This window comes from Xyrauchen texanus, chromosome 1 (genome assembly GCF_025860055.1).
Source record: "Xyrauchen texanus isolate HMW12.3.18 chromosome 1, RBS_HiC_50CHRs, whole genome shotgun sequence".
Classification (NCBI taxonomy): domain Eukaryota; kingdom Metazoa; phylum Chordata; class Actinopteri; order Cypriniformes; family Catostomidae; genus Xyrauchen; species Xyrauchen texanus.
The window spans coordinates 9,687,210-9,707,357 of NC_068276.1; the positions used below are offsets into that span (position 1 = coordinate 9,687,210).

General features: G+C 40.7%; 1 protein-coding gene across 1 annotated transcript in view; it reads right to left on the reverse strand.

The window, feature by feature from the left end:
• Positions 1 to 20,148, reverse strand: part of lrrk1 (leucine-rich repeat kinase 1) — a 202,344-nt gene that overhangs the window by 173,683 nt on the left and 8,513 nt on the right. Inside the window, exons 4-5 of the mRNA XM_052113495.1 lie at positions 11,310 to 11,481; positions 4,934 to 5,113 (exon numbers count right to left, since the gene is read on the reverse strand). Of these exons, the coding sequence (XP_051969455.1) occupies positions 4,934 to 5,113; positions 11,310 to 11,481 (352 nt within the window). The remainder of the gene's footprint in view (positions 1 to 4,933; positions 5,114 to 11,309; positions 11,482 to 20,148) is intronic.

Below are 20,148 nucleotides of genomic sequence, written 5' to 3' on the forward strand. Positions count from 1 at the left end.
ATGGAAGTATGTGCGTACAGATGAGAATTCAGCAGACATTGCAACAAGGTATGTAACTGCTGCTCATCTCCAAGACACCAATTGGCTGCATGGACCAAAGCTTCTGATAAACAAACCCCAAACTCTACTTGAGGAGAACAAATATGAGCTTGTGAATCCTTCTTCAGATGTAGATGTACGACCACAAGTCTCTACATTGCAGACCACAATAATGAGTAAGAGTCTCGGAACTCAGCGCTTTTCTAAGTTTTCCACTTGGAAGTCTACTACTCATGCTACAGCGTGTCTTCTTCATATAACTCGTCAGTTTCATAAAGGTTGTTCAACAGAAACATTGAGTTGCAAGGGCTGGCATTACTGTTCCAATGCTCTAACAGTCGAAGAACTCTTATGTGCAAAGAAAATTATCATCAAGGCGGTCCAACAGGAGACCTATGCTCAAGAGTATCAGAGTTTGGAAAAAGGGGACAAGCTCTCCAGGAAAAGCCTTCTTAAAGGCTTAGGCACGTTCATAGATGCAGAGGGCTTGCTAAGAGTAGGAGGACGATTGACAGAAGCTCAGATAGAGTATGATCTAAAAAAGCCCCTTATCATCCCTGGGAAACATCACATCGCGACACTTTTAATCATACATCATCACGAGAAAGTGCGACATCAGGGAAGACATTATACAGAGGGTGCGGTGCGTGCTGCTGGCTATTGGATAGTGGGTGGCAAGAGACACGTTTGCAGTGTCATTCATGAATGTGTCACATGTAGAAGATTAAGAAGAGAACCTCAGACTCAGAAAATGGCTGATCTTCCAGTAGATCGAGTATCTACTGATCCTCCATTTACGAATGTGGGACTAGATGTGTTCGGCCCATGGAGTGTGTCAGCACGACGTACCAGAGGAGGTCATGCACAGAGCAAAAGGTGGGCAGTAATATTCACCTGCATGAGTGTGCGAGCTGTGCATATTGAGCTAATTGAGTCTTTAGATACATCTAGCTTCATAAATGCCCTACGGCGTTTTCTTGCTATTCGAGGACCTGCGAAGTTCATCCGCTCAGACAGAGGAACAAATTTCATAGGTGCTTGCAGGGAGCTTAACATTTCTTCTAATGTTGACAATACCTCTGTTAAAAAATTTCTCGTGGATCAGGGTTGTATCTGGCAGTTTAACCCACCTTATGCTTCTCATATGGGTGGGTCTTGGGAAAGGATGATTGGACTTGCCAGAAGGATACTAGATGCCATGTTCCATCAGCTTGGATCTTCGGCACTAACACATGAGGCACTTTCCACTTTAATGGCAGAAGTTGCTGCTATAATCAATGCCCGACCTCTTGTTCCAGTGTCAACTGATCCAGATGACCCGTTCATTCTCACACCCAATGCACTCCTAACACAAAATGTCACAATTGCTCCTGCCCCAGCTGGTGATTGGGTCAAAGACCTTCATAATCGGCAGTGGCGTCGAGTACAACACTTGGCACAAACTTTCTGGGATAAATGGAAAAAACAGTACTTAACTCTTTTGCAACCCAAAACTAAATGGCCGTCTAACAAGCCTGACCTTGAAATAGGAAGCATTGTGCTCTTGAAAGATGAACAACAAAAAAGGAATGAATGGCCTATGGGACTTGTAACACAAGTCTTTCCAAGCAAAGATAAAGTACGTAAAGTGGAAGTTAAGGTCTTTAAAAAGGAAGGCCCAAAGTTCTTCATACGGCCTGTCACTAAGACAGTCCTTCTTCTTGCTCCTGAGAAACTTGATTAAGTCAATTCAAAAGACTTGTGAGTAGTGGCATGACGTCCACGCCAGACGGGGAGTGTGCTGGAACAAATAGACGTTACAGATTTTTATATTCTGTGTTTAATTTGTTAATAGATTTAATTGTTGAATGCCTGTAATTCTTTAATATTATTCTGGCATCTATACTCCTGTTTTACTTTATTCATGGTTAGAGCTCCATCTAGTGGCAAATTTGACGTTGCATTATACCGAGATTTTCCGGGATTCACGTGCATCCGGAATTAGTGAGTGCTCTATGCTGTCAGTGATAAGATGGCTCTTGTAAATCGCCATGTTCTCTGTAATCTTTAACCTTGCAACAGCATCGCTTGTAAGTGTTTATCTGATTTACACAGATGTTCTTTATAGTATGTATAAATGTGCTCTGTTATGGTTAAGGAGTATTAGTACTCCTCTTCCGTTAGACTAACGCATAAGCCACATTGTATTCAGCGCCATTTTGCTACATTCATGTCTAGAAATGTCATGTTTATTCTGTAAGCATTATTAGTAAATGACATTTATGTGGGTGTTGATATGATGCTGTAATTAGTGTTAATTTCCTGGATGTTATTATTATTGAAATATGTTTATTGTTTATTTGTAGTTTCACTCCATGCCCAAGATCATTAAACCTGTAGACCAACAAAGACCTTGTCTTCAGAGTCGTGTGAGGGAAGGGAGTTTATCTGACTGTCAAAACATCAAGCTATGTAGAGGACAGTACATTTTGTATACACAACCGGTCAAAAGTTTTGAAACACTCATTCTTTCACCATTTTATTCCCACATTTATGAATAATAATAAAGTCATCAAAACTATGGAATAACATAAATGGAACTATGTGAATTATGTTGTGACTAAACAAAATCCAAAATAAATCAAATCTGTGTTATATTTTAGCATCTTCAAAGTAGTCACCCTTTGCCTAGAATTTTACTCTTTAGGTATCACCCTGGGATGCTTTTGAAACAGTATTGAAGTAGTTCCCATCTATGTTACGCACTTATTGGTTCTTTTCTTTATTATTTAGTCCAAGTCATCAATTTCAAAAACTTTTTTTAAATTACATTTTAGTTTTATAATGAAATAAATAAATATGGTGGCACAATTATATTTTTGTCTACAAAACTAATTTCAAACATATAAGCATACGCCTTCAGATCAAAAGATTTTTATGATCATGAGAAACATTTCAGTCAAGTGTTTCAAAACTTTTGACTGGTTGTGTGTGTGTGTATATATATATACATATATATACACATACACACACACACACACACACACACACACAGATACACATACATACAAACACAAATTTTTTTAATAAGTGTGTGTGTGTGTGTGTGTGACTGATCAAATAGACCAATATCTGTAAGACCAAGATTTTTACACATCCTGTGAAGCATCAATGTTGCTCTAGAGGGCTTGCACGCTTTTGCTTCACTATGATTAAGGACTGAGTCCATCAAATGATTAAAATCTCCTCCCAATATTATATCATGAGGGATGCCAGCAGCTTGCAACATCCCTTCAAGGTCTGTAAAAAAAGCCCTGATCATCAACGTTAGCTGCATAAATATTAGCCAAATTAAAACTTTGTCCCTGAATTTCAGCTAAAACAATAATGACTCTTCCTAATTTATCTTTACACTGTTTGAGACATTTGAATCATAGATGTTTACTTATCAGTGTAATGACTCCCATGCTCTTACTCGAGCCAGCACTATAAAAAAAAATGCCCATCCCATATCTTTCCAAATTTTTCAGATTCCTGCAAAGAAAGGTACATTTCTTATTACTCATATTAACATCTGACATTTTGACGGAAAAAAAATAGACTGTGTCAAAAACAAGATTATTAAGACCACATTCCAACATTAATGCAACCACCAGAACCCGAACGTACCCCAGAACCAAAGAAACAGAAAAAAGAAAAAAGTGCACATAAACCCCTCGCAAGAAAAAGTGTGCAGATTCATCAAACAGTCAAACGAATGTTCAGTTTACTCGGCTGCAGCGTGCATCTATTCTCAATTTGGCCAGGAATATCAGTGCAAATGTGGCCTTCCGTTGATATAAATGTTTCTTGCATTCCTTGAATCAATCACGTTTCTTTAATCAAATTCGCAATGTCTGGGAAAAAGAAAATGCAGTGGTCTTTCCAAGGAAGCCTTCCTTTACTCCTCGCCTCACATAACACAAGATCGTTATCGGATGATCTCAGAAATCTGGCCAGAATTGATCGGGGCCTGCCTCCCTCTGTGGATCAAGGAGCAGGAACCCTGTGAGATCGATTTCCAGCTTATGGCCTGCTATGTCAAGCAGATTCGGAAGGAGCCCATCCAGGAATTTTACCAAATCCTATCCCTCTTTGCACTCTGGAATTCCGACGATATGGACGTTATTCCACTGGCTACGGTTCTCCATGTCCTCCAATTTCTCCCAGACACGCTCCAAATCCACCTTGGTTGCTAGCGGATTAGCAGATATTCCCTCTCCGATTACTCCAGTAATCGATCCTTTTCTCGACATCCCCCACACTTAAAAGCAACTCATTGAACTTCACCTCCATGGCAGTGATCGATCGACGTATTACAGCAAGATCCTCCAAGTCAGCAACGACCTTCATCAGCATTGCCGACATGTTCAGCATCTCTTGCCGCATTTCTCGCACTTCCGACTAAACTGACTCCCAGGCTCGTGTCCTGCTCGGGTGCTTCAGCTTGAGCATGTAAGTGTCTTTTCATGCCATTTATTAATTTCTGAACTCTTCCTTAGTTAAAACACTAGTATTGTGTTGTTTAAAAATGTATATGAACTTGTTTTCTTTGCATTATTCGAGGTCATGCCAGTTGTCATGCTCTAAATGACAATATTTTTATTTGGAATTTGGGAGAAATGTTATCAGTACTTTATAGAATTAAACAAAAATGTTAATTTTACTCAAACACATACCTATAAATATAAAATCCACAGAAACTGATAATTTTGCAATGGTCTCTTAATTTATTTTAGAGCTGTATGTATAATAATAATATTAATTCTTGATGTGGATAGTCATAGTTCTTCTTCCATTAAATATAAAATGTTCTTATTGATTGACACTTTTTGTAGTAATAATGAAAACTAGCCATTGACTCAAGCTATTGTACCTGCACGTGCTGCAGCATACAGGGGTAAACCTGTGATGATGGCAAACTCTCCAGAATGTACAGAACAATCCTTAGCGTCAGCATTGTACATTTGAACCAACAACTTCACGACCTCTAGATGACCCTGCTGGCATGCAGTCGCCAACATCCAGTTCAGCAGCTCCTTACGGATACATGGGGCTAAAGGACAGATACAGACATTCATGGAGCATGTTAATCACACTCTAAACACACTAATCACAATTTGTGTTCTTGTTTTACATGTGTGAATTGTTACAATGTTTTATGCTGTCACTTGTCTCTCTTGGCAATGTCTCTCTTAGAAAAGAGATTTGTAATCTCCAGAGACTTATCTGGTAAAATAAAGGTATGAAATAACAACAAATACACTTTCACATTTGGACAAGGGGACAGCGGTATGACCAAAATCAAATATCATGGGAGAAGTTATTTTAGATGACAGTCAATGTACAGTATATCACAATATAGCTATTTTTGCTGGAAATTCAACCCAAAATGTTTTATGGTTTATATTTTAATAACCATGTGGTAATAATAATGCTATTTTTGGATATTCCAGTGAATTAAACACTTGAAAGTAGTTAAAAACAGGGACTAAAAACAGTTCAAGGAGTGAAAACGATCAATAAAAAAAAAAGAAAAATTATAAACAATTTATAATCGAAACAGGAACAAAGGGACTTTCAGTTGTTCCGGAGTGAAAACACTATTTTTAAATGCAGGTAACCGGTTATTTCCCTTCCGATAATTTTTTTCTCTCATGAAGACAAAAGGTCAAAGGGTTTATCACAGTAAATTCTTTTAACTACACCACTTTATGTTGCCTAAAAAATTAAACATGCTTTGATCCTGAAGGAAACTGCTGCATCTTACATTTCTTTGCCTAATTGTCCATTGTGGATGTCACATTCTGTGAATTAACCCTTTTAAAAACCATGTATAATTACTACTTATACATGCATGCCAAATCCAGATACAATAAATACATTATTAGAGATAAAAAGTAAATTTTTCAGTTGTTTACAAGTCTTCAGTAAATTATTGTTAGATATGATCCATTAATACAGATTTGATGCTGTTGGGTTTTGAAAGAGAAGCAGATCTGTATTAAAATTATTCTTAACTGTTAATTAACTGTATGCTTGTTATGATATCTATGCTGATATATCCATCACAGTGGAAAAAGTTTATAGCTTATTTTCGCTTATTTTGATGAGACAAGTCGCTTTGGTCTTGTTTTTCCAGATCAGGTTGATTGTTTCTCTTGCGAGATCTGGCAACACTGCATTTGGTATTTCACCCGCTCCTTAGCACAGAGTACTGTCATTTTAAAAAGAACATTATTAACCTCTCCGGGAACCAGCACCTTATCCTGGTGGAGAGGTTTGTGTGCCCTTATGAGTTGTCTGGAGCCAGGTGCTCCTGGTAGGGTATCCCAAAGCTAAGTGGTCTCAGGTGAGGGGGTGGTCAGGTGAGACAAAGATGGTTCACAAAGACTCCATGGAAAAAAACGGCAAGAGGAGGAGTTACCCTGCATGGAGGAAGCCTGGGGCCCCCGTCTGGAGCTAGGCCCAGACGAAGGGTGGCCGGGCTGGTCACGGAGCCCAGCCGGGCACAGCACGAAGAAGCAACGTGACACCCCCCTTTACATCCCTTGGGCCCACCATCCATTGGAAAAACCGCAGGAGTCGGATGCGTTGCCATATGGGTGGCAGTGAAGGCCGTGGGTCTCGACGGACCAGACCCTGGCGGCGAAGTCACCTCGCTGGGGGGGAAGGAGCCGGAACTGGTGAGGGAAGTGGAGCGCTACCAGTTGGATCTGGTGGGGCTTAATTTGACGCACAGTTTTGGCTCTGGATCCGTACTCCTGGATAGGGAATGGACTCTATTCTTCTCTGGAGTTTCCCAGGGTTTGAGGCGATGGGCGGGTGTGGGAATACGCACGAGTTCCCAGCGGAGCGCCGCTACGTTGGAGTTTACCCCGGTGAACGAGAGGGCCGCCTCCCTACGCCTACAGGTTGTGGGGGGGGACTCTGACTGTTGTCTGTGCATATGCAACAAACAGCAGTTCAGAGTATTCAGCCTTCTTGGAGACCCTGAATGGAGTCCTGAATAGGGCCCCAGTAGGGGACTCCATAGTGAAGCTGGGTGACTTCAATGCACATGAGGGAAATGACAGGGACATCTGGAAAGGCGTAATTGGGAGGAACGGCCTCCCCGATCTGAACCAGAGTGGATGTTTGTTATTAGACTTCTGTGCTAGACATGGATTATCTATAACAAACACCATGTTCGAACATAAGGATGCTCATAAGTGTACGTGGTACCAGAGCACCCGAGGCCAAAGGTCGATGATCGATTTTGTAATCGTGTCGTCGGATCTGAGGCCATATGGTTTGGACACTCGGGTGAAGAGAGGGGCGGAGTGGTCAACCGATCACCATCTGGTGGTGAGTTGGTTTAGGAGGTGGGGAAAGACTCTGGACAGACCTGGGAAGCCCAAGCGAGTAGTGCGGGTGAACTGGGAACGTTTTGAGGAGGCCCCTGTCGGCGAGATCTTCAAAACTGACCCCCGGCGGAGCTTTTCAGGCATCCCTGCAGAGGTTGGGGACATTGAACCGGAGTGGGCAATGTTCAAAGCTTCCATTGCCTAAGCCGCGGTGGAGAGCTGCAGCCTCAAGGTTTTAGGTTCCACAAGGGGTGGTAACCCTCGAACACCGTGTGGACACTGGTGGTCAGGGAGCCGTCCGACTGAAGAAAGAGGCCTTCCAGGATTTGTTGTCCCTGTGGTCTCCGGAGGCAGTTGCAAGGTACTGAAAAGCCAGAAGGGCTGCGGCCTCTGCCGTGAGGGAGGCAAAGCAGTTGGTGTGGGAAAGGTTCGGAGAAGCCATGGAGAAGGACTTTCGGTCCGCATCAAAGTGCTTCTGGAAAACCATCCGCCACCTTAGGAGGGGGAAACGGGGAACCATCCAAGCAGTATACAGCAAAGATGGGACGCTGTTGACCTCAACCGAGGAGTTTATTGTGCGGTGGAAGGAACACTTTGAAGAACTCCTAAATCCCAACCTCTATGGTAGAGGCAGAGCCGGAGGATGATGGGGGATCAGATTCTATTTCCCTGGGGGAGGTCACTGAGGTAGTCAAACAACTCCGCAGTGGCAAAGCCCCGGGGATTGATGAGATCTGACTAGAAATGCTAAAAGCTTTGGATGTGGAGGGGTGTCATGGATGACACACCTCTTCAACATTGCGTGGAAGTCTGGGACAGTGCTTAAGGAGTGGCAGAACGGGGTGGTGGTTCCCTTTCTTCAAAAAGGGGGATCAGAGAGTGTGTGCCAATTACAGGGGTTTTACACTTCTCAGCCTCCCTGGTAAAGTTTACTCCAAGGTGCTGGAGAGGAGGGTTTGGTCGACTGTCGAACCTCGGATTGAAGAGGAACAATGCAGGTTCCGTCCTGGCCTTGGAACGACAGACCAGATCTTTACTCTCGCAAGGATCCTGGAGGGGGCCTGGGCGTATGCCCAACTACATGTGTTTAGTGGATCTGGAGAAGGCATATGACCGGGTCACCCGGGAGAGACTGTGGGAGGTGCTGCGGGAGTACGGGATGGGGGGGGTCCCTTCTTAGGGTGATCCAATCCCTGTACGTCCAAAGTGAGAGCTGTGTCCGGGTCCTCGGCACGAAGTTGAGTTCGTTCCATGTGGGGGTTGGTCTCCACCAGGGCTGCGCTTGGTCACCAATCCTGCTTGTGATATTCATGGACAGGATATCGAGGCGTAGTCGGGGTGTGGGGAAGGTGTGCGGTTCGGTGGGCTGGGGATCTCATCACTGCTTTTGCAGATGATGTAGTCTTCCATGTCATCATCGGTCCGTGACCTTCAGCTCTCACTGGATCGCTTGGCAGTCGAGTGTGAAGCGGCTGGGATGAGGATTAGCACCTCTAAATCTGAGGCCATGGTTCTCAGCAGGAAACCGATGGAGTGCGTACTCCGGGTAGGGAAGGAGGTATTGCCCCAAGTGAAGGAGTTCAAGTACCTCGGGGTCTTGTTCACGAGTGAGGGGACAATGGAGCGGGAGGTTGGCCGGAGAATCAGGGCAGCGGGGGCGGTATGGCACTCGCTCTATCACAACGTTTGTTACGAAATGAGAGCAGACACGGACGGCAAAGCTCTCGATCTACCGGTCAATTTTCGTTCCTACCCTCACCTATGGTCATGTAGGCTGTGTCATGACCGAAAGAACTAGGTCGCGAGTACAAGCGCCCGAAATGGGCTTCCTCAGAAGGGTGGCAGGCTTCTCCCTTAGAGATAGGGTGAGGAGGTCAGTCATCCGTGAGGAGCTCGGAGTAGAGCCGCTGCTCCTTTGCGTCGAAAGGAGTCAGTTGAGGTGGCTTGGGCATCTGGTAAGGATGCCCCCTGGGCGCCTCCCTAGTACAACAAACTAATAGAATGGATAGTTATTAGATGTACAATCAAATAATAATTAGATGGATAGTTATTACTGTTTAAGGCAGGACACTTTTTCCATGTAGTGGTCAATTTTGAGATTTTGGTCTATTTTGCTTCCATGTCTTCTTTTACTCCAATGGAAAGAATACTTCCAAAATACACATTTAGATTGTTTTAAGCCTACTACCCTCCATCTGTTTGCATCTGTAGATCTCTTGTAAATTAACCAAAACAAGCTAATCTGCATTTTTAAACATAACATTTCAGGAGAAAAGAATCTTGATGTATGTCATTAACTGGGGAAGTTCTGTTGTGATATGCTTTAGTTATTTTGTTTATCCTATTCACCTGCAGTCTAACCATTAGATGATTAAAAAGTCAACAGCAATGTGAAAGATTGGTAGAGAGCATGCCAAGACGCATGAAAAATTTGTCTGAAAATCAAGGTTACTCTACCAAATATTGATTTTTAAACTCTTCCTAAGGTAAAACATCAGTATTTTGTTGTTTAAAAATTTATATAAACTTGTTTTAAACTTGCATTATTTCAGGTCTGAAAACACAGCATCTTTTTTGTTATTTTGACCAGTTGTCATTTTCTGAAAATAAATGCTCTAAATTATAATATTTTTATTTGGAATTTAGTGGACATGTTTTCAGTACTTTATAGAATATACAAACATTTTAATTTTAATTTTATTAAGAAATTTTACAGAGCCGAGGCGGCTGTGGCTCAGGTGGTAGAGCGGGTTGGCCACTAATCCCAGGGTTGGTGGTTCGATTCTCGGCCCACACGAGTCCACATGCCGAAGTGTCCTTGGGCAAGACACTGAACCCCAAGTTGCTCCCAATGGCAGGCTAGCGCCTTGCATGGCAGATCTGTGGTCATTGGTGTGTGAATGTGTGTATGAATGGGTGAATGAGACACAGTGTTAAGCGCTTAGAATACCGCAAAGGTTAAAAAGGCGCTATATAAGTGCGGACCATTTACATTATATATATACACTAAGTAAACATGCTACTAAGACGGACAGAAAACTAGTTCTTGAAAAGGAAAAATATTAATGATGGTTAGCCTATGTGGGATAGTGGTGTGCAGTAGAATTTATTTAGTCGTAAAAAGTGTGCTGTGGCAGAAAAAAGGTTGGGAAACACTGCTCTAGTGTACTGCAAGTTGTCTGCAAAATGACCTGCTTTTTGTTTGGTCTGGTGGTGCGGTTTTGGGTGTACATATTTAGCAAGAAGATGAGGTTGATGTTATCTGGAATGAGGTTTAACTATAAAAGGTTTAATTATAAAGTTCTTCAACCATAATCTGATCTGAAAAGTGCCCATGCCAGAATGGAGCCAGGAGGTTGGAGGGGAGGGGTTGAAAAGTAAGAGGGATTGTTATGTCCCAGAAACACTGTCAATCCCTCATTGCAGAAACTGAGCAAGTTATTATTTTGCTAAAAGATTAAGATGACAAATTTTTTCTTAGAATAACATGCAAACTGTGCTCAGCAAGTGATGTACATTAAAGAAAATAGGGTCCATTTTAATTTATTTTTGACCCCATCAAAATTGTGAAAAAAAGTTTTGTGATGTTTAGTCCATGGCTATTAGTTTTGAAGACATCTATATGTTAGTGTAGTTCTAAAAGTGGACAAAACTTCCCTTTAGCGTTAAAAATAATTTGAAAAGGGAAATGTTTGGGAAAACAGACCCAAACAAATTTTGTCCAATCCAATCCCCTTTAGAATGTGAATTTCCCCTCTCTTCCTTTTACTACCTGCAATGAATATTGAGTAGCAAATCACGGTTTACGGTTGTGACATAAATGTAACCCTCTTGAAACAAAAAAGTTTAATCAAAGTCTTATGTGATTTCATGGGATCTTTGAAGAAATGTATAGTTTGCACTTACGTGGGATGGAGTCCAGCAGCTCTCTGATAACTGTCTGATGTCCATAATGTGCAGCCAGGATGGCAGGGTGTTCATCACTGGGCTCCTGGGGAACCACAACTCGCGCCTCCTTCAGCAAGAACCGTACGCTCTCCACATCACCATTCTGAGTGGCCACATACAGAAGCTCTAGCTACAAAAAAAAAAACACACATTAACACACAATTGTCATTTTTGGGTCAACTATCCCTTTAATGGTTCAATTCTTTGTCAATGCTTTAATAAGTCACTGTTCTCCAGTTTAACGTTGACAAAATGCACTGAAAATTAACAGTGGAAATCCTGAAAGAAGGGACCTTGCAAAATAAAAATATATTTTGAATATTATGTATGGTAAATGGTAAATGGTCTGCACTTATATAGCGCCTTTTTAAGCCTTAACGGTATTCAAAGCGCTTTACACTGCATCTACATTAGGTTCAAGCGACTAAAGTAAATTAATTTGAACTAATCCAACTAAATTATGTTGGCTCAATGAAACTGACTTGAAAGTTTTTAATGTTTTTGAACCAGAACTCTGCTTTCCTCTGCAAATCAAAGTCTATTCATCTCATGAGCATCACATGATCTCTTTATTTTAATTTTGTGTAGGAGGTGGTTGTGTGATGGTAGGTTGATATAATTTTTCCAGTGTTTTAAAAGAAATTAAGCACATTGGACAAGGAAGTGTAAACTGAGAACAAGCGTGAATAAAGCAGTGATATTTTACACTCACAAATATAAATGATAAGACAATCTGTATATGCACAAGCCTTCCCTTGGATATTGTAATGCCTATGTGTGAGTATGTGACTGAGAGCTTCATTCGAATGATTTACTGATTAGCTCAGAAAAGCTCAATATGCAGCCTTCTGCTTTTCAATCAACAAGTGAAATAGCAAGAACATTTGAACTGTTCTTTTCTAACTATAAAAAGTGGTGCAGGCATTTATAGTTTCTCTATCATGGCTAAGAATAAACATCTTTATTTAAAGGTAATAGAATTATGCTTGTCTCACACATCTCACATTTGCAACAGTGGAGCATACTGAAGGCCTTTTTATTTTGACACCTACATAACCAAATTAAAGCACTCGCATTGCATTTGTTTTTTTTTTTTGTTCCCCCTTTTTCTCCAAAATTTAGAATGCCCAATTCCCAATGGGCACAAAATCACTGTTGTTGCCATAGTGACTCGCCTCTATCTGGGTAGAGGAGGACAAATCTCAGTTGCCTGTGCATCTGAGACCGTCAATCCACGCATCTTACCACGTGGCATGTTGAGCATGTTATCACAGAGACATAGCACGTGTGGAGGCTTCACGCTATTCTCTGTGGTATCCACGCACAACTCACCACGTGCCCCACTGAGAGCGAACCACATTATAGCGACCATGAGGAGGTTACCCCCACTGGCACTGCATTTGGAAGCAAGTTCTTACCAACACCAAGTTCCTTAAACCACATTACTTTGTCTATCATTTAATTCAGTGAGTGTAAAATATCAATGATTTATTCACACTTGCTCTCAGTTTACACCTCCACATCAATGTGTGAAGTGTCCTTATATGCTTTTAAAACACTGGAAAAACTATATCAACCAACTTTCACACATCCACCTCCTGTACAAAACTACAATGATATGTGTTTACAGCTTGTAAAAACACGTGAAGCTGATGAGATGAATAGACTTTGATTTGCAGGTATTTCAGATGGCATTTTTGTGTTTTTAGCAAACATGTTTTGCCTGTTCATCTGTCCAGTCCTGTGGTTATGCATCTACAGTTGGTAGGCTGTATGGCTATAATAATAATCAAATGAAAGCAGAGGTTCTGTTCTAAAACACTCCTACACAGCTATGAATGTTTTTTTCCCTTTTTCTCCCAATTTGTCATGCCTAATTCCCAATGTGCTTTTAAGTCCTCGTGGTCACGTAGTGACTCGCCTCAATCCAGGTGGCGGAGGACGAATCCCAGCTGCGTCCACGTCTGAGACCGTCAACCCACGCATCTTATCACGTGACTTGTTGAGCGTGTTGCCACGGAGACATAGCGCATGTGGAGGCTTCACGCCATCCACCGCGGCATCCACACCCAACTCACCACGCGACCCATTGAGAATGAACCACATTATAGCAACCACGAGGAGGTTACCCCAATGTAACAATTTGGTTGCAGAGGAGACCTGGCTGGAGTCACTCAGCACGCCCTGGGATTCGAACTCCAGAGGTGGTAGCCAGCGTCTTTACCACTACCCAGCTACTCAGGCCCCCCCACACAGGCCGAATTTAACTATGACAGTCTGTGATGAAAAAAAATTATAATAAAGGCGGCTAATGCATAAATACACGGCTTGTCTTTTTCTTTGTTCACAGTAAGGTGATTACCGACAAGGCTAAAAGGCATTACAGCCTGTGGTCAGTGAGCGTGCTGTAATACTGCACTGTAAATACTGTTCCAGGTCTCTAATGAGGTCATAAGTGCTTGATGGTGTGACTGTAATGGCTCCTAACTGGCCATCAGTTTACAAACCCACACCTGAGCTTCTGCTTCAGGCTGAATGCCGATTCAAATTGTCCTGTTCAAACGCAGTTGAAATCAGTTCGTTATTGAGCTTACTGTACTCAAACATGTAGTTAGAAATAGATTTATGGCAAATATTTCTGTGTCAGTGAGAAAAGTTGGCTAGTATGTGAAACATAGTTGCCACATGACCTTATTAGCTTGCATATTTAAAGCAGAAATGTGTAATTTTTGCACTGCTGGCGCGACCAAACACAGTTGCAAAAATAAACACTTTTTCAAACCTGTATGTGTCCCCCATCTGATGATAAACTCAGTGGGGTTTTCCACTGTGGATAGAACCTGGTACATGAATTTTTTTTTTTCACCTCGGTCGAGGTTCCAAACGAGCCGAGCCGATACTAAATGTGATGTAAAAATCCTGCAGATCACTGATTGGTCAGAGAGTATCGTCACTACCAGCATCACTGGATTTCCGACACGCAACATCAACCCGCTAGTTTTAAAGTTAGCAACAGCGATAACAGTATCATTTGTTTGGACTTTCAAATTGTGAAAAAAGAAATGGCTGTGCGCAAAACCATGACATGGTCAATAAACGAGGTGCAGACGGTCCACTCGTTAGCGATGAGCGAAACGAAAAAGTCTCTCAGGAATTGTCTCAGCACATGGCCACACACCGCTACCACTGGACCTACCAACATTGTAGGGAAAAGTAAAAAAAAAATAAATTAAAGTGACTACAGAACCATCAAGGAAAAGTGGAAGTGGTTCGACCAAATGGACGCTATCTAAACCGGCGAGCAATGGGAGGGAGTGTGCCCCGGACTCAGCCACGATGGAGAATGGTACATTTTGTTACGTTAACTCTATGCTCTGCTTGAAAGCTTCACTTTTTTTGGTTGACCAGCTAATTGTTTCTAAAACATCCAGGCCAATTTAACTGCCATTTGTGTAAAATCACCATGCAACAACAGCTTTATGAAGCACAATGAGCTAGTAGCTAACAGCTAGCGGTTGTGTTATTGTTTTGGTCAGTTTGTGTCGTGTTTAAGATGATGTCACGGCAGTACAGGCAGTGCAACTTTGACGATCATCCTATAATCCTACCCATGTTGAGGGGCACTAAACTGCAGTGGAAATGCAAGCTCGGAAAAGTAAAGCGAGTAGAGTTGAGGCGAGTCGAACCATAACGTGCAGTGGAAAAGTGCCACTAGTGCCACCCAAACTCATGCCATTGGTTGAGTCAATGTTGTTGTGTCGGGATGGACAGGCCACTCAAAAACAAACAGAGGAATTTGAAACAAGTGTTACAGTTTTTGAAAAAACATTTTACCTACATATGGCTTACTTATAGTTGTCTCTGCATATTAAGCTAGGATAGGAGAAAGAATTTAGATATCTAAAAGCTTAAAACGTAATAAAAACCTTTTCAGCGTCTTGGAAATATATATGGTTATTTTGCATTTATTGAATGTAGATGTATTCCATACAGTGTGCACTGATTGTACAGTATACAGCACATTTTGCAAATAAATAAAGATGATTTGCAGCTTTCATGCGAATCCTCCATTTGCTCTGTTTTGCATGTTGAATTCAGCAGGAAATGAAGCTAAACATCAAATAAACAAAGGCTACTAAACATTAGATCTCTTTTTACCAAAGCTACTAATAAATTAAATTATTACAGATCATACAGGGTTTCTGCAGGTATCATCAAATCTTTAATTTTTTTTATGCTTTTCAATGCCTTTTTTAATGCCATTTTTAACATTTTTAATGCCATACATGACCCATGACTAACCACGTGTATGTGTGTGTGTGTATATATATATATATATATATATATATATATATATATCACACACACACACACACACACACAGTCAGGTCCATAAATATTGGGACATCGACACAATTCTAATCTTTTTGGCTCTATACACCACCACAATGGATTTGAAATGAAACGAACAAGATGTGCTTTAACTGCAGACTTTCAGCTTTAATTTGAGGGTATTTACATCCAAATCAGGTGAACGGTGTAGGAATTACAACAGTTTGTATATGTGCCTCCCACTTTTTAAGGGACCAAAAGTAATGGGACAATTGGCTGCTCAGCTGTTCCATGGCCAGGTGTGTGTTATTCCCTCATTATCCCATTTACAAGGAGCAGATAAAAGGTCCAGAGTTCATTTCAAGTGTGCTATTTGCATTTGGAATCTGTTGCTGTCAACTATCAATATGAGATCCAAAGAGCTGTCACTATCAGTGAAGCAAGCCATCATTAGGCTGAAAAATCAAAACAAACACATCAGAGAGATAGCAAAAACATTAGGTGTGGCCAAATTAACTGTTTGGAATATTCTTAAAAAGAAAGAATGCACCGGTGAGCTCAGCAACACCAAAAGACCCGGAAGACCACGGAAAACAACTGTGGTGGATGACCGAAGAATTCTTTCCCTGGTGAAGAAAACACCCTTCACCACAGTTGGCCAGATCAAGAACACTCTCCAGGAGGTAGGTGTATGTGTGTCAAAGTCAACAATCAAGAGAAGACTTCACCAGAGTGAATACAGAGGGTTCACCACAAGATGTAAACCATTGGTGAGCCTCAAAAACTGGAAGGCCAGATTAGAGTTTGCCAAACATCATCTAAAAAAGCCTTCACAGTTCTGGAACAACATCCTATGGACAGATGAGACAAAGATCAACTTGTACCAGAGTGATGGGAAGAGAAGAGTATGGAGAAGGAAAGGAACTGCTCATGATCCAAAGCATACCACCTCATCAGTGAAACATGGTGGTGGTAGTGTCATGGCGTGGGCATGTATGGCTGCCAATGGAACTGGTTCTCTTGTATTTATTGATGATGTGACTGCTGACAAAAGCAGCTGGATGAAATGAATTCTGAAGTGTTTCGGGCAATATTATCTGCTTATATTCAGCCAAATGCTTCAGAACTCATTGGACGGCGCTTCACAGTACAATGACCCGAAGCATACTGCGAAAGCAACCAAAGAGTTTTTAAGGGAAAGAAGTGGAATGTTATGCAATGGCCAAGTCAATCACCTGACCTGAATCCGATTGAGCATGCATTTCACTTGCTGAAGACAAAACTGAAGGGAAAATGCCCCAAGAACTAGCAGGAACTGAAGAGTGTTGCAGTAGAGGCCTGGCAGAGCATCACCAGGGATGAAACCCAGCGTCTGGTGATGTCTATGCATTCCAGACTTCAGGCTGTAATTGACTGCAAAGGATTTGCAACCAAGTATTAAAAAGTGAAAGTTTGATTTATGATTGTTAATCTGTCCCATTACTTTTGGTCCCTTAAAAACTGGGAGGCATATATACAAACTATTGTAATTCCTACACCGTGCACCTGATTTGGATGTAAATACCCTCAAATTAAAGCTGAAAGTCTGCAGTTAAAGCACATCTTGATCGTTTCATTTCACATCCATTGTGGTGGTGTATAGAGCCAAAAAGATTAGAATTGTGTCGATGTCCCAATATTTATGGACCTGACTGTATATACACACACACACACACACACACACACACACACACATATATATATTTACACACACACACACACATATATATTTACACTTACACACACACACACACACACACACACACACACACATTGTATATATATTAACACAGTATAAATACAGTCTTCTCTAGGACTCTTGATAGTGATGCCCTCTTCGATTAAAGAAATTAGTCTCGCACTGTGGTACAGTAATAACAATCATTCACTCAAGACAGCAGCTTAGAAAATGGAGCGCAAGTAGAAGAAAACAAAATTAGAGGTATTTCGGGGTGCATGGAAAGATAGTGTGTGTAGATAAAGATAGGCACTAAAAAATGCCAGGTCAGCATATTTTAAAAAAACTAATAGAAAATCACCACAACAATCCTAGGTGTTTAATCAGTACTGTGGCTAAATTGGTTAGGAATAAAGCATTACCTGAACCAGATATTCTGTCGCAGCACAGTAGTAATGACTTCATGAATTTCTTTACTGATAAAATTGTAATAATCAGATATAAAATTGAAATGCAATCAACTGTCACAGTCCTCAGAAAACAGCGTTTCATAATGTTGCTCACAAACAACTTCAATCCTTTGGTGTCATAGGTCATGAAAAGCTACCAAAATTTAGTGAAACATCAAAAGCCACAACATGTATGTTAGATCCAATACCAACTAAGCTCTTAAAAGAGGTATTCCCAGTAATCTCAGAACCTATTCCTAATATAATTAATTCCTCGCTATCCTTAGGACCTGTCCCAAGAAACTTTATCAAACCACTTATTAAGAAGCCAACTATGTTCCTTTCTACAGAGAACTGGAATATATGGAGAATTTCATTTAGGATATAGGCATGATCACAGTACAGAGACAGCAATTATCAGTTACAAATGGCTTGTGCTTATCATCTGATCGTGGCTGCATTTCTCTTCTAGTGCTTTTAGATCTTAGTGCTGCCTTCAACACGATACATCACGATAATCTCTTAAATAGGCTGGAAAATTATGTTGGCATAAGTGGACTTGCATTAGCATGGTTTAGGTCCATGGTATGTGTAAACAAGGAATTGTCAAGTCAAACAAAAGTTAAGTATGGAGTGCCACAGGGATCAGTTTTAGGACCTCTGCTTTTCTCCTTTTACATACTTCCCCCTGGGAGATATTATCAGGAATCATGGAATAAGTTTCCACATTTATGCCAACGATATCCAATTTTATAGTGAAATTAAAGACTGGATGGCCAGAAATGTCCTTCTACTCAACTCCATCAATACAGAGGTAATAATGATTGGAACAAAAACCTAAAAATAAGCAGCTAAAATATAATTTGAATCTCGATGGATGTACAGTTACGTCGTCTTCTACAGCAAAGAACTTAGGTGTTATATTTGATATCAATCTGTACTTTGAAATTTAAATTTCCAAAGTTTGTAGAACAGCATTCTTTGACCTGAGAAATATTGCTAAATTACGACATATGCTCTCTGCTGCCGATGCCGAAAAACGAATTAATGCGTTCATGACCTCAAGACTAGATTATTGTAATGCATTACTGGTAGGATGTCAAACAAGTTAAATAAATAAACTTCAATTGGTTCAAAATGCAGCTGCCAGAGTGCCGACTAGAACCAATAAATATGATCATATTAGCCCCATTCTATCATCATTACTTTGGCTACCTGATAAATTTCATATACATTTTTTTATTCTGTTAACTACGTACAAAGATTTGAATGGTTTAGCTCCACAGTACATCAGTGACCTTCTGACACAATATACTTCATCACGTTCATTACGATCACAAATTCTGGATTCTTAATAATTCCATGCATATTAAAATACACAAAAGGAGGTAGATCCTTTTCATACTAGGCTCCTAAACTATGGAATAAACTATGGAAAAGACACACTCACTCAGATTAAGTCTTGACTAAAGACTCATCTATTTACCCAGGCATACACCTAATTTATCCTTCAACTCACAATAAGGCTACTTTAATAAGGTCTGTAGGAACCACAAACATCCATCATCATCTATAACTCTGAATAAATTGAATGGCATCTACGCTAATATAATTTTTTTTGTTCCCATGTCTCAACCTTGTGATTCATATCCCAAGGTTACCAGAGCCAGACAGATCCAGCTCCGTTCCAGCTTGGTGTCGAACTTCACTGCTACGTGTCACTGAAAGATGACGACAAACCGGCACAGCCGGTGCCAGCCAGACATCACTTCAGTCTTTTGACTTCAAAGACATTGGTCATTAATCTTACAGTACAAACAAAATCTACGTTTAAACACTGACACTTAACACTTAATTAGTTTAATAATTTTAAAGCATGACTTTAACTATACATGAGTAATATTGGCATTGTATTCATGACTGGCCCCACAGTGAGTCTGGTTTCTCCCAAAGTTATTTTTCTCCATTAATCAACATCTTATGGAGTTTTGTGTTCCTTGCCATAGTCGCCTACAGCTTACAATTATTATTTAATTACTTAATTTTAAACATGATTAACAATCTTATTCTATCTAAATACACAATGATGATTCATCAACATTATAGACATTACAGTTTTATCGTCTGTTAATGCCTGATCTTCTGTAAAGCTGCTTTGAAATGATGTGTGTTGTGAAAGGCGCTATACAAATAAAATTGACTTGACTTGAAAAGCGCTATACAAAAAAAGGACTTTACTTGATTCCTACTACTACAGACTCAAGTTTCATAATAACAGCATAATAGCACATTGGATTTT